At 31.0% G+C, this 16,310-nt stretch overlaps 1 protein-coding gene across 1 annotated transcript in view; it reads left to right on the top strand.

Moving 5' to 3' along the window:
- LOC134718168 (MYCBP-associated protein-like) overlaps positions 1-10,683 on the top strand; it is a 47,990-nt gene extending 37,307 nt beyond the window's left edge. Inside the window, exons 17-21 of the mRNA XM_063580657.1 lie at positions 5,692-5,876; positions 6,458-6,576; positions 7,090-7,139; positions 9,375-9,593; positions 10,423-10,683. Of these exons, the coding sequence (XP_063436727.1) occupies positions 5,692-5,876; positions 6,458-6,576; positions 7,090-7,139; positions 9,375-9,593; positions 10,423-10,506 (657 nt within the window). The 3' untranslated portion in view covers positions 10,507-10,683. The remainder of the gene's footprint in view (positions 1-5,691; positions 5,877-6,457; positions 6,577-7,089; positions 7,140-9,374; positions 9,594-10,422) is intronic.
- The last annotated feature ends 5,627 nt before the right edge of the window (positions 10,684-16,310 follow it).

Consider the following 16,310-nt stretch of genomic DNA (forward strand, 5'->3'; position numbering starts at 1 on the left):
TCAGATTGATCACTTGACAACTTCCTGTTTACCGAACACTTGTATGATTTTACACATGATAGCCAAGTTGAAAATTTTCGTCACATTTTTCTCAGGAACTACAATACAAGGATTTTTGAAATTTGGTTTCAGGGTTTATCTAAGTCAGCTGTACCGTGTGATGCGTTTTCAGATTGATCACTTGACAACTTCCTGTTTACCGAACACTTGTATGATTTTACACATGATAGCCAAGTTGAAAATTTTCGTCACATTTTTCTCAGGAACTACAATACAAGGATTTCTGAAATTTGGTTTCAGGGTTTATCTAAGTCAGCTATACAGTGTGATGCGTTTTCAGATTGATCACTTGACAACTTCCTGTTTACCGAACACTTGTATGATTTTACACATGATAGCCAAGTTGAAAATTTTCGTCACATTTTTCTCAGGAACTACAATACAAGGATTTCTGAAATTTGGTTTCAGGGTTTATCTAAGTCAGCTATACAGTGTGATGCGTTTTCAGATTGATCACTCGACAACTTCCTGTTTACCGAACACTTGCATAATTTTACACTATTAATATTATCCACTTGCGGCGGGGGTATCATCAGTGAGCAGTAGCTCGCACTTTACTTGTTAAATAGGTTGTTTTTTTTAAATTGTAGATTTAAACAAAATAAATTGTTTATGAACCCTACTACCCAGGCATAAGAAATAAAATATAATTGGTGCTATTTGGGCTGAAAGTTTTCCTTTTCTAATGATTAAGTTGTGTAAAGAAAACAAAAAAACAGTTAATTTTCACCAAAACCGTACTGATAGAAAGCTTAATTTAAATTCTTTACCTTTCTCGTACTTTTTTTTTTTTTTTTTTTTAATAAAATAATGTCTTTATTGCACTTTTCTTTGCTGTTGTAACAAATTACTCCTTTCTCGTACTTGACCAAGTACCAGGATGTCCTACCACAGATTAGGTAACCTGTCCAAAAAACATAGAAAAATAAAATTAAAATAAATTCTGGAGTGGAAAGTTGGTAATATGAAAATAGTGTATTGAGTCCTGACAGAAAAGAAAAAGGCCTTCTTAAAATGGCTTTCAAGGAATAATAGAAGTGAAAGATGCAGAAGTACATCCCACAAACGATGATAATCTGTCAGAAGGGGTCGATAAATGGCTGACCCATGTTAAGAGAGAGCCATTTCTCATGTACCTAAAAGACACCCTTGTAGATTTTGAAAAAGAGAAGGCTAATGCCTCTACAAGGCAGTACTTGCACCCCCAAAATTAAAAGGGATTAATATAAGTTGCAATAACTTGTTTCCCAATTCATTATATAGTACAAAATATGTTTAAACTAAACTAAACTAATCCCACAAATTTTGAATTCCAGATTTTAGTTTTTGGGTAAAAAATTCATGAAATGCAATCAAAATCCTATGGAACAGACTTGATATCTAAATCTTACAAGTTTGATCACTTCCTATGATAGTTCAAACAAAATAATGCTGTGAAGTGATTGTAAGTTTGTATAAAATCTATGTCATGGAAAGTATTGATGATATGTGATAATTTGGTATTTAAGTTACAATATGAGATGTGATAATTTGGTATTTAAGTTACAATATGATAACAATATGATATGTGATAATTTGGTATTTAAGTTACAATATGAGGCCACAATTAAAAGAATGTATGTTTCCCCAAACCCCTACCCACATTTTTGTAGGTGGGTAGGTAGGTAGGTTTTTTTTTTTTTTTTTTTTTTTTATCTTGATATTTTTTTTAATATCCAACAGAGCAAAACAAATCGATTATGTGTATGTCTGTAGCTCTCTGTGTCAGGTGTCAACTTGACATTAATTTTATTTGATTTTATTTGGATTTGTATTTCAGAATTGTTCATGACTGTGATTTTTTTCCCTCTTTGACAGTGAGTCTGACTACTAAGTAGCAAACTGTTTTAAATATATATATGCATGTACTGTAGTTGTTCAACCTGAAGAATGTTCCATCAAACAATTTACCCTCTGACAGCTCAGGACTCAAGATTTTGCTTCTGACATTGAGGAAATCACCAATATTAATAAGAATCAAATTTTCTTGCTTTCCTCTGAATTTCTTATTGTGACATCTAAAACAACGACAACCATGCCCAATGTCTTTACATAGACTTTGTCGCGTCGCGCAGTTGGTTTGTTATTGATTTTTAGAGGTTGTGTTTGATAATTCTATATTAAAACAATTGAATATGTGCCACCAGATAAGTTCTTCAATCTTCAATCTTTGTCGTGATGACAGAGTAATTTCTCTTGTAAATTATCCTCTCTTGTAAAATAATTATCACAAATGTAGTTTCTCCTTTGTACTTATATATTGTAGGTGGCGCTTTAAAAATATTATAGAATTATTGTTTGAAGTGAAATAAATTTAAAAAATGGTTTATTAGGTTATTGAAATGGCATGAAAAATTAAAAATATAAAAAATTTAAAGAAATTTGTATCAAATTATCCACTAAAACGGTTTGTTTCCTCTATGTACTCCGCTAATAGTTGATTGATATTTTCTCCATTTGGCAAATTGATTGTTAATAAATTATCTAGATCTGTTGGAATTTGTCCTGTTATGAAGTATATTTGATGAAATAATTTGTCTCTGGCATCTGAATACAGGTCACATTCAAAAAGGTAGTGTTGTACATTTCCTTTTTGTTTTTTCAAGATTTGACAATACTTCTTTTAGGTCTTTCTCTCCCAAATTATCTCCCTTACTGGCTGACATAACTTCCTGTTTACATTTGTGGCCTTTTAATCATTAAATACTATTCCTAATCCAAGCCATCCTCTGTTTACATTAAATTTAAAGCAATATTTAAACAATATATATTGATGATTGGTTGACAAATATCGATATTTCATATATATCTACACAAAATTTTCGTTTTGTCTTATTCCCTTATCCATTTGAAAAAGAGCCACATATGGACAAGTAATCGTAATATACGGGCTTATAATGAATCCCTTGATAACAGGGTTGCCTCCTTCAAACAATGCAGGTTTGACAGTTCGGTAGTAAACGCGAAAAAGTAATGATATAGTCATAGATGGTTCAATGAATGGTCGAGACCACGTTGTCAGCTGGTCAGAGAAGGGGGTACAACACTTCCCTTATATTTTTTAGAAATGAACTTTTCAGCACCTGAGACATTCATTAAATGTCTCTGTCCATTCCTTTTTTAAGTTTCGGTATCTTTTAAAAGCGAAATATTGGAGGAAGGAAATGTTATTTGGCAGTAAAAGTTTTGCAAATGGCGCCATTTTGATCATTTATTGAACTGGTCCCTACCATATTTGACATCGTTGGGTGAATTAACGATCTCTCGGATAAATAAACCAGTCGATCACGTGATCGGAATGTGTACAAAATAATACAGGATGTTTGAAATTCAAAAACAATACCGCTGATTTTTGGTCACCATAAAATGATCATCGGCACCGGAAACAACCCTGAAAAATTTCCGGAAATAAAAAAAAAAATGTTGCAAAAAGCGGAATAAAAACTTTTGAGTCGGCGGGATTTCTCTGAGTCGGTCGGGCGAGGGGAAACAAACCATATTTTTATTTTGGCCCGATATGGGATAATTTGGTATTTAAGTTACAATATGATATGTGATAATTTGGTATTTAAGTTACAATATGATATGTGATAATTTGGTATTTAAGTTACAATATGATATGGGATAATTTGGTATTTAAGTTACAATATGATATGTGATAATTTGGTATTTAAGTTACAATATGAGATGTGATAATTTGGTATTTAAGTTACAATATGAGATGGGATAATTTGGTATTTAAGTTACAATATGAGATGTGATAATTTGGTATTTAAGTTACAATATGATATGGGATAATTTGGTATATAAGTTACAATATGATATGTGATAATTTGGTATTTAAGTTACAAGTTACAATATGATATGGGATAATTTGGTATTTAAGTTACAATATGATATGTGATAATTTGGTATTTAAGTTACAATATGAGATGTGATAATTTGGTATTTAAGTTACAATATGATATGGGATAATTTGGTATTTAAGTTACAATATGAGATGGGATAATTTGGTATTTAAGTTACAATATGATATGGGATAATTTGGTATTTAAGTTACAATATGATATGTGATAATTTGGTATTTAAGTTACAATATGATATGTGATAATTTGGTATTTAAGTTACAATATGATATGTGATAATTTGGTATTTAAGTTACAATATGATATGGGATAATTTGGTATTTAAGTTACAATATGATATGTGATAATTTGGTATTTAAGTTACAATATGAGATGTGATAATTTGGTATTTAAGTTACAATATGAGATGGGATAATTTGGTATTTAAGTTACAATATGAGATGTGATAATTTGGTATTTAAGTTACAATATGATATGGGATAATTTGGTATATAAGTTACAATATGATATGTGATAATTTGGTATTTAAGTTACAAGTTACAATATGATATGGGATAATTTGGTATTTAAGTTACAATATGATATGTGATAATTTGGTATTTAAGTTACAATATGAGATGTGATAATTTGGTATTTAAGTTACAATATGATATGGGATAATTTGGTATTTAAGTTACAATATGAGATGGGATAATTTGGTATTTAAGTTACAATATGATATGGGATAATTTGGTATTTAAGTTACAATATGATATGTGATAATTTGGTATTTAAGTTACAATATGATATGTGATAATTTGGTATTTAAGTTACAATATGATATGTGATAATTTGGTATTTAAGTTACAATATGATGTGATAATTTGGTATTTAAGTTACAATATGAGATGTGATAATTTGGTATTTAAGTTACAATATGATATGTGATAATTTGGTATTTAAGTTACAATATGATATGTGATAATTTGGTATTTAAGTTACAAAATGATATGTGATAATTTGGTATTTAAGTTACAATATGATATGTATTTAAATAACCATATTTCATAATTTGTCAAGAATCCATTTTTTTAATTTAAATTCCACATAAGTAATGAATGTTGTGTGAATCATTTATAAAATTAGGTTCAACTACAAGTGAACAGTCATGAACAAAGTAAAATAACTCTAGCTCAAACTTTTAACTTGTTGAACAAAATACAATGCAATGGTTTATATAAAAATTTCGCAAAATTTCATAATAATTTTTTGTTGTGCTTAACAACCCAGTATAAAAAGGGCTGGAATATACAAGGAGACATTTAAAACCATGAGCCATAAAAGGGACGGAATATACAAGGAGACATTTAAAACCATGAGCCATAAAAGGGACGGAAGATACAAGGAGACATTTAAAACCATGAGCCATAAAAGGGACGGAAAATACAAGGAGACATTTAAAACCATGAGTCTTAAAAGGGATGAAAGATACATAAAGACATTTAAAACCATGAGCCAAAGATAGAAAAATGAAAAGACAAGTTGAAGGTCATGTCACAATTTTTAAAACTGAACAACAGGAACAACATCTTGCAAAATCCCGGTGATCTCTGACGTTTCTAAAGCACTTCTTGCTTCACATGTGGCATTGGTTGTACAATTGTATTGCTCATTGTACATGTAAGAAATTTCAGGACTTTTAAAAAGTTAATTTTGAAAATCACTCAATTTCCCTTCTATTTTGTAGTCAATATGTATGCTGGATTCAATGGAATTACCATCTGAAGATCATGATCATTACACAGAGATTTTAGAACAGAAGTATGACAAACAACTTGAGTTTACAAATGAATACACTGCTCTGACTACAGACATGTCGTTTAAACATCTTGTACCGTACACCAACTTAAACCTGCAACATAATTTTATATGGTAAGTCACAATTGTTTCCCTTTAATTGTTAAGTTATCTCCCTTGTTTGGTATAAATATATAAATTATCCAGACATAAATTTTTACATTGTTAGAAAATGTGAAAACGCAAGGAGGGCCTATAAATGAAACGAATTATTAAAAATAATCTCTCTGGCTTAAAAAAAACTATTTTGAGGAGTACATATAGAGTTTTCAGAAATTTGTTATCAGGCTTTTTGTGAACCTGCTATGCTTAAATTAAATGTGATGCACAAGCGTCATCACTTCATATTTATATGCATAATTACAATTTTAAGAATTGGTTCTTACTAGAAAAAAAGATCATTTCTGGACCATCTGGTCATATGGCCTTTCACAATGAGCCAAACCTATAAAGTAGAAAGCTATAACAGGACCATGGAAGAGAAAATTAAAGTCCCAATTTATTCTACAACTATAAAAAAAAAATAAAAAAAATGAAGAGACAGCAAACAATAACAATCACTATTTTACAACATTACCTAGGCCTGCTCTTGTAGTAGGCATGTAAAGAATCTGGCAAGGTAGATATGATTTAATGCTTGTCATCATTCATTTTAGCCAGCAAGTGCTTCATGATATGATAGAGAGTTTCACCCACTCAGCCTATATAATGACCTACAAAACTGGTTTTCCTGTCCCTCCACTGGAACCAGAGGAAACTAATGAGGAAAAAATAGGTATGTGATATAAAGATACAGGAAGATGTGGTTTAAGTGTCAAAGAGACAACTCTAAATCCACGTCACAATTTGTAAAAAGTAAAGCATCAAAGGTCAAAGTACGGTCTTCAACACAAGTCTTGGCTCACATAGAACAGCAAGCAGACTTTTTATAAGGCCTAAACCAATATATTGTTTGTTTCCCCAATCCCGACCCTGCCAAGCCAGGTGTGGGTAGGTAGGTAGGGAAATTATTTTATGTTTTTCCAAAAGGCTAGAACAATCTCTGCCGATCCAGCAAGCCTGCAAATTGGAAATGAATAAAATAATATTTGACCTAGTTTTGACAACAAAATTTTGTGAGTAGGACTGTTTTTGCAGGGTTGGTCGGAATTGGGGAAACAAACAATATTTTATTGTAGGCCTCATTGGCAGGTATGGTAAGAACTTATGAATTGTAAAAGAATTGATTAGTATTGTTTTTTTCTTTAATTCTTCTCTCTTATATTTATCCTCTAAATTTTATTTTCAGATAAAAAGAACAAGAGGAGAAATTCTATCCAAACAAAAAATAAAAAAGGGGTAAGTTGTATAATTTTTTTTCATTTGGAAATTATTGCCAGGGTTTTACTAATGGGAACCATATCTTTATGGTAGTACTGCATCATTGAAGTTTGTCAATCAGTCATACTTTTATTCTTATTCTATGTAAGGACCTCCTTGAAGGTGAAAAAACATTTGCAATGTTCACGATTTTAACAGAGGAATCCACAACACAAGTTCAAAATCTAGGATGTTAGATTATTCTTGAGGGAAAACTTTTTTGATTGGCTGATTAATTTGATCATGAAAAACATAGAATTTGATTGGCTGAACACAATTGTATTCCATTTTACACAGTTCAAAATCGGGAACAATCATATTTTTCGTGTAGATTTTCACAAAATCCTGTTTTAGAGGGTTTTTCACGATCACGATCTTGCAATCGTGACAAAGGGTAAAAATCGTGTAGTACACGCCTTAATCGTGAAAGTTGGCAGATATGATGTGACTGAATGAGTATAGCAATATTTAGATTTTGTAACTTATCATGAAATTAAAATAATTAATCACCATTTTTTTTCCATTCTTCAAAAAACATAATACTAAAGTCAATCAATAACTTCTGAATTTACGTTATCTCCTGTCATATTCAACCATTGTGAAGCTTACAGTCTAGTTAAAAATAAAATCCTCTCCCAATAGTGGGGCATCATATTTTATTTTTATAGATATCAATAAGTCTTGATATGTAGAATGAAAAAAACCTGTCAAACTACAAAATAGAAAAAACCTTTACAACAGAAATGACAAAAGGAATAACATAAGTTTTAAACAAAGTATGTGGACAGGTCATTAAAGAAATCGCAATAGTCCATTTGCCAATTACTGATTTAATTCCGTTATTTTAAAAAAGAAGATGTGGTATGATTGCCAATTAAACAGCTATCCACAAAAGACCAAAATCACACAAACATTAACAATTATAGGTCACTGTACGGCCTTCAACAATGAGCAAAGCCCATACCGCATATAATCGGCTATAAAAGGCCCAAATAAGACAATATAAAACAATTCAAGCGAGAAAACTAACTGCCTTATTTATGTCAAAAAAATTAACGAAAAACAAATATGTAACACATAAACAAACGACAACCACTGAATTACAGGCTCCTGACTTGGGACAGGCACATACATAAATAATGTGGCGGGGTTAAACATGTTAGTGGAATGCCAACCCTCACAATTTTCAAACAAATTACTCCCCTTTATCAATCATAGACTGGTTCTATACCAGACAAAATAGGCTTTTGCCAATGCAAAGTATGATGAATTTAAAGTGATGTATCTGCAGTTTAACTAATTATTTATGTAAAATAATTTCTGATGTCAAAAGTATTCAGCTGAACAATAAATCAATGTAATTTAATGATTTGAAAACCTTAAAAAATTACTCACATTAGGCACATTTTTTCTCTTTCTGCTAGCTCTCCATTATAAATAATAATTAATGTCCCACATAACATGCATAAGGGAGACAACTAAAAAAGGGATCTCTAAAATTTATTATGGAAATTGGCAAATAGACTATTCATTTTTTTTTCTTCATTTTTTTTACAATTTGTAATTTATATTATCTGCATAGACTTGTCGTCATTCTGGGTTTTTTTTTCTGTCATTTATCTATTATTTATATTTGAGCCCTATCATTCTCCATCTTTTATCTTTCTGCATCTTATTAAACCCCATCTTGACCTTCGATAATGAGTTATAACAATCTTGGTGACCTTCAGCTGTTATCTGCTGATTGGTCCAGTCGTTGTCTCTCATTTCTACTCTCATTTTTAATCTTGTATTGTTTATTTTAAGAATGACTAAAAGAACAAATTATTACCCTCACATGGCAAGCAAATGACCTCCTCAGCAAATAATTGGTCTAATGATATTTACAAACTTTATGTCTATTTTTAGAATGATCAGAAAAATAACTTATCACCCTCACATGGCAAGCAAATTACCTCCTCAGCAAATAATTGGTCTAATGATATTTACAAACTTTATGTCTATTTTTAGAATGACCAGAAGAATAACTTATCACCCTCACATGGCAAGCAAATTACCTCCTCAGCAATTAATTGATCTAACGATATTTACAAACTTTATGTCTATTTTTAGAATGACCAGAAGAACAACTTATCACCCTCACATGGCAAGCAAATTACCTCCTCAGCAAATAATTGGTCTAATGATATTTACAAACTTTATGTCTATTTTTAGAACGACCAGAAGAATAACTTATCACCCTCACATGGTAAGCAAATGGCCTCCTCAGCATCGAAAAGCAGAAAGAAAGGAGCTGGGTCCCCTCAGAAAGATGTCCTCCCTGTAGCCACCCCTCTTCCTCCCCAACACCTGGAATTGGAAAGTTTTAGTCCACTTTTAGAAACAGCATCACCTAAACAGCTGTCCAGTTACAGAGAAAAGCTATATATACAGGTAAATTTACGTATTCATTTTACCTGCAGCCTAAAATTTAGTTAAATGAACAGGGGGAAAGTTAAACATGTCTGTAAATTAACAGGGAAACGTAATAAATTCAAGTGAAAGTACCAGGAAAAAGTTATTCATTTAGGACAACTTACAGGGAAAGTTTTACACTATGAACATGCAAATAAGATTAACAGGTAGTAATTAGCCATTCATGGAAATTTACATGATAGTTTTAGATGCATGTTATTACTTACAAAGAAAAACATTCAGGTAAATGTACAGGGGAAAGTTGCACATTAAGGTAAATTTAATTAAGGGGAAAGTTGAAAACTATGTACATGCTGATAAAAATCACAGAGGAAAATTAAACATGCAGGTAAATTTACATGGTAGTTATACATGCATGTTAAATTACTGAGAAAAGTTATACATGCAGGTTTATTTATAGATATATGTATAGATGCTGGTTAATTGGTAGAGGAAAGTTTAATGTGAATTAATTTGAATTGAAAACATTAAACATGAAGTTGAAATTACCTGGAAATGTTCAACATACACAGGAAATTTACATGAAATTTTTATGCACCTTACTTTGACACATTTTACACTAATGAATGATGAGTTTAATTGGATGTAATACTTATCATGTGCTTATAGAAAAAAACAACCTGTAAAAGTAAATTCAATCATGATAAAAAAAAAAACAACAGGTGCAACATTTCAGCATGCTATGCTTAAAGTAAAGTATGTGGATTCTTGATTTTAAATTTATGATTGTTTTGAAGACTTGTTTCTGTATATATATAGATTTAAATTTATAATTTGTGTATTGTAGGGCTATTCTATATTACAAGAAGCTATAGATAGAATTGAATCAATTTTCAATGACTTGGAAGAAACCTCATACAGGCAGATGTAAGATTGGAATAAATTTTCATAGATGTAGAAGATACTTCACACAGACAGATGTACCAATGGATATAAACACAAAACTTGACAAACTTGTAAAAACATGTGATATAACTTCAACAGATGAAGGATATTTACCTTGCTCAGATTTTATACTTTGTTTTCAATAAATAAATAATGTGATTGATATAGTATTACTTAGTTATTCTCTCAGTGTAGCAGGAACATCTAAACCTTTTGAAGCAGCCAAGATCACCACCACTTTAGACTTTTTAAATTTTGAGTCCTCAATGCTTTTCAGCTTTGTATTTGTTTGGGTTTTTAACTTTTTTGATTTGTGCATCACTGATGAGTCTTATGCAGACTAAACACGTATTTGGCGTACTAATAAAGGCAACAATAGTATACCGCTGTTCAAAACTCATAAATCCATGGACAAAAGATAAAATCGTGGTAACAAACTAAAAACAAGGGAAACGCATTAAATATAAGAGGAGAACAACGTCACAACACTAAAATGTAACACACACAGAAACGGACCAAGCATCAGACAAAATCCTACTAGAATAACAAATATAACATCAAAACCAAATACATGAATTTGGGATAGACAAGTACCGTGACACGTCTTATCGCAACTAAATTATAACCCTGGTTAAAAACTATTTAATGGCTATCTTGTTGTCTTTAGTTTTCTATATTGTGGTTTGTGTACTATTGTTTGTTTGTTAGTCTTTTATTTTTTTAGCCATGGCGTTGTTTATTTGTTGACTTAAATGTCCCTTTGGTACCTTACGCCTCTCTTTTCCGTTTAGTAATTCATTCCTTTTTATATGGGTGTAAAATTTTGTGGACATATCATGGTATTGTGATGTCAATGTCCTCCAAACAAATTTGGTTTCTAGGCATTAGCTGGAGAATAAGTATATGAATCTCTATCAAATTGTATCACAAGGATTGTACTACAAAAGAAATGTTAGGATTGATTTTTGGGTAATGGTCCTAACAGTGTAAGAATTTTCGGCCTAAAGTTAACATTTTTTCTGGTTTCTTGAGTATAAGTTTATGAAACTATATCAGAAAACAATGTGGACCAACTTGAATACTTGACCATAATAAAAAAATCTAAATACATTTTTAGATTCATCATGTCAATGAACACCAAGAATTGATTTTTTGTTGAAATCAAACAAAGTTTAATATTGAACTCTTTGAACCTTAATGTAGACCAATTTGAAAACGGGACTCAAAATTAAAAATTCTAAATACACGGTTAGATTCTGCATATCAAGGAACCTCATTTAATACATTTTTGATGAAATCAATCAAAGTTAAATTTTGGACCCTTTGGACCTCATGTGGGCCAATTTAAAAACAGGGACCAAATTCCAAAAACTTAATACACGGTTAGATTTAGAATATAAAGAGTCAAAGAATTCAAGTATAAAAACCCTATTGAAATTGGTCAAGAAATAAGCAATTTATACAAAGTATTATATGATCCTTTGGACTTCATGTGGACCAATTAAAAAAATTTCAGAAACATCCATACACTTGCACACATGTTATTACGGAAGCCGATAAGGGCCATTCAAAAAAAATATTTTATGTCGTTATTACGACATAGCATGTCGTAATTTCGACATAACATGTCGTTATTATGACATCGTTTTGTCGTTATAACGACATCGCTATGTCGTAATTTCGACATATCATGTCGTATTAACGACATCACTATGTCGTTTCAACGACATATCTATGTCGTTTTAACGACATAGCTATGTCGTGATAACGACATCGCTATATTAAAAAGAATATGTATTATGATTGGCAAAAGACTAAATGACACAGAAATTAAATGTCTCCGATAATTATAAAAAAAAAACGCATAGTCAGCTATAAAAGAGGGAGGAAAGGTACCAGAGGGAGAGTATGTATTCTATTGTTAAATAATTTACATGAATCTTTATAAGTATATATTTATTAATTGCATAGATTTTGCTATTTGAATTCATTGGTTAAAGATATTTATTTATAGTGTAAAGTTTAATATTTGCATCGTCGCACAATCATCGCGTTGATTACCTTCTTTGGATACCTTCAGTGAGAAAGTTATATATGTTATAGATACTTTTGTATCTTGCCTGACAAGGGCCCATGATTGGAAAAATAAAATAATGTCTAATGTCTAATGTCTAATGATACCAATTCAGGTTAACATTGATCATCGTGCTAGGGCTCTACATGGTCTTTTAAATTAACTAGTTACTGGTCGTATAGCTATGCAGTCACACATGTTGGAAGAATGAATTGTGGAATTATTAGAGGGCTGAACTTGTACAACCAAGTCAAGCCAAGCTTTCCATCTCCCTTTACATAAGCGCAAACTACATGGATTCTTGGTATAAGGGTGAATTGAAGTATTGATTGCTCTATTTCTACTTTCAAACGTTGGGTACGCGCGATGTTCCTACAACCCCTAGGATTTAAAACAGAATCTTCGAAATTTCATTCGCAAACCAAAATAAAAATGTTAGAAAACACGAACCAATATTAAAACAAATTCAATTTCTGTTTTGAATTATGTTTTTACAGCTCTTGATCATTGATATCTAGTATATTTGAGGATTAAAATAACAAAGCTATGTGAAAAAAAACGGATGTCCCCGTCCAACGTTACATTTATGAAAAACTGTTTTAACTCTTATGTATAGTGATCCTATTTCTTATTCTCTGATCTTCTTGATTCTTGGCAGGAACAACGACATGTGTCGGTTCTTTGTGGCGTTAAAGCCGTTATTTTACCAAATTTCATTTGACTCGACTGCATATTATAGCAGAAAATGAATAAAAATAGTAAGACAATAATAATATCTAACAAAAGTACAAATATTTGCCTCATGTGAAATATTGCTGATTCAATAAAATCTTCTCTACACAGTCGTTTTTCAAACGGTAGCCATTTTGTCCAAGTTGATATTTCATTTTTCAAAGCAGTTAACGCGGTTTTTTTTTATAATTGATCAAAACAAAAGTTAGATATACGAAGAGTAAAAAATGCCAAGATTCTTTCCTTATTAACTACATATTTGGGTCTTAAAGGAATAAAATGCTTCCATACATTACAAAACGGTAGCCAATATTTCCAAACGTCTGAAAACGTCTAAAATCCTAAAGACGCTAATTTCCGACGTTAAAAATCCCATTATATAAAATAAATTGAAATTTATGTTACAGACGTACTCCGAAATAGATCATTCAAAGTCGTCACTTCAGTTAGGTGCAATCACCAATATCAAATCACTTAATACCAGTTCACGGAATGTTTTACTTCACGATTTGTCCTGCTATTTCGTGATGAAAGTAATTCCTGTACTAGCGAAGCCGGAAATTTTCGTCAATATAAACTTGTGCATGAAATGGAGGTAATTGAAAGACGAATTCCAAACAGCAACGAAATTCGTTTCATCGAATTAAAAAAAAAACGGGATTATATTTTTATTTGCCGTTTTAGCGGACGACCCAGGAGTAGATTACTATATTTTAAAATGTACATATCTGGAGATGACTTGGGAAATAAGTAATTGAAGGGGTGTATTTCGACAACTTATGTGCCAGGGAAACTACAATTCTATTCAAATTTAACCAAGGGTAAAAATGTTCGATTTACTTGCAGAGTGTCAGATAAATTTGTAATGGGGATACATTAAAATATAGAAATTTTTCAATGACAGATGATATGCAACTTGAAAGTTAAACATCCTATGATAAAAAAAATTATGAAAACCGTATACATATACTTCCGTCCCATCTTTCCTTCCTACATTAATTGCGACAGTACTGCATTTTTAGTTGAAATAACTTAAAGAGTAAACATTATTATATCGATTTCCACAACTCGAGGTAATTTTTGATAAAATGACATCACAAAACGAACAGAACCAACAATATAAAGAACCGAATAAAACTTTCAAAAATTAATCGAAGTCAAAGACCCTATTCGACGCCGCATTTTAAGTGTAACGTGTTGTATGAACATCGTGCCCAACGTTTGAAAGTAACATTAGAGCAATTGATACTTTAATTCACCCTTATTACAAAAAGCCATGTAGAATACGCTTAATTTGAGGGAGATGGAATGCTCAGCTGGCAAGTTAGTCTCACATATTCACATAGTTTTATCTATCTTATCTGACTGTACAACCATTCGACAAACGTTATTTTATAAGCCTCAATTGTTCTTTATAAAATATATAAGTTTCTCACTGAAGGTATCCAAAGAAGGTGTCCAAAGATTATGCGACGATGCAAATATTAAACTTTACAATATAAATAAATATCTTTAACCAATGAATTCAAATAGCAAAATCTATGCAATTAACAAATATATACTTATTAAAATTAAAACCGACCTTTTCAAAAATACTTTTGAAACATTTTGGAAATCTTGGAAACTTAACATAAATAATTTTAAAGATAAAAAGGAGTTCTGGGATTAAAATAAAGGACATAACAATAACGGTTTCAAAGAAACTTAGATTAAATGAAAATGAAGTTAAAAATTGGGAAGATAAATTAGAAAATCTGTTAGAAAATGATGGAACACAAAAAAATCTGAATGAGGTTGAAAAACTAAAAAAAGATATATATAAATATTACGAACAAAAAGCAGAAGCAGCACGCATAAGATCAAAAATAAATTGGTATGAAAAAGGTGAAAAATCCACAAATTATTTTTTCAGATTAGAACAAAAACGAGGAAAAGAAAAACTATGGTCAAAAATAAAAGCCGAAAATGGCACATACAAAAATAATATTAATGAAATCTTAGGCGAGCAATTAAAATATTATGAGAAACGTTTTACCTCGGGGGTTGTAATAGAGAGGCTGGGGAAAAATTACTATATAATGTAAGTAAAACTCTATCTGAAGCAGAAAAACGGTTATGTGATAGTGAAATTACAAAAGATGAAATTTTCAAAGCAATTAAATTAATGAAAAGGGATAAATCACCAGGGGAAGACGGCATAACTGCAGAATTTTATCAGGAATATTGGTTTTTGATACAGGATGAGCTTACGCAAATATTAAAAGAAACCTTTTTTGATAAAACACTTTCCGAATCGCAGAGACTTGGAATGATAAGCCTTTTATATAAAAGTGGGGAGAGGGAGGATATTAAAAACTGGCGACCTATAACATTATTAAATGTAGACTATAAAATTTGCTCAAAAATTCTGGCTGAACGTTTGAAAATAGTTCTACCATCAATTATAGAAACAGATCAAAAAGGGTTTGTTAAGGGCAGAAATATTTTTGATTCTAATAGAATGCTGCAAGATATTTTCGATTTTATAGATATGGAAGACGAGGAAGGATCAATCCTTTTTCTTGATCAAACAAAAGCTTTTGACTATGCAGAATGGGAATGGTTAGATGCATGTTTAGAAAAATTTCAATTTGGGGAAAATTTTCGGGAATGGGTTAAAATGTTACTAAAAAATGCTAAAACTTGTTTGGTTTTCAATCAAGATACGTCCCAATTTCTAGATCAATCCGTCAGGGCTGTCCAATATCGCCGATGCTTTACATTTTACAAGCAGAGCCGATGGCAGCCACAATTAGGGCTTATCCGAAAATTCAAGGAATAAATTCACCCCACCCTGACATAGAAAATGAAAAGAAAGAGATTAAGATTAACATGTTTGCAGACGATACACAATTTTTTAATAGAACAGAGGAATCAATAGAGGAAACATTCAAGGTTTTAGAAATATATGAGAAAGCATCGGGTGCTAAGATAAATTATGAAAA

Source organism: Mytilus trossulus, chromosome 5, assembly GCF_036588685.1.
Source record: "Mytilus trossulus isolate FHL-02 chromosome 5, PNRI_Mtr1.1.1.hap1, whole genome shotgun sequence".
Lineage (NCBI taxonomy): Eukaryota > Metazoa > Mollusca > Bivalvia > Mytilida > Mytilidae > Mytilus > Mytilus trossulus.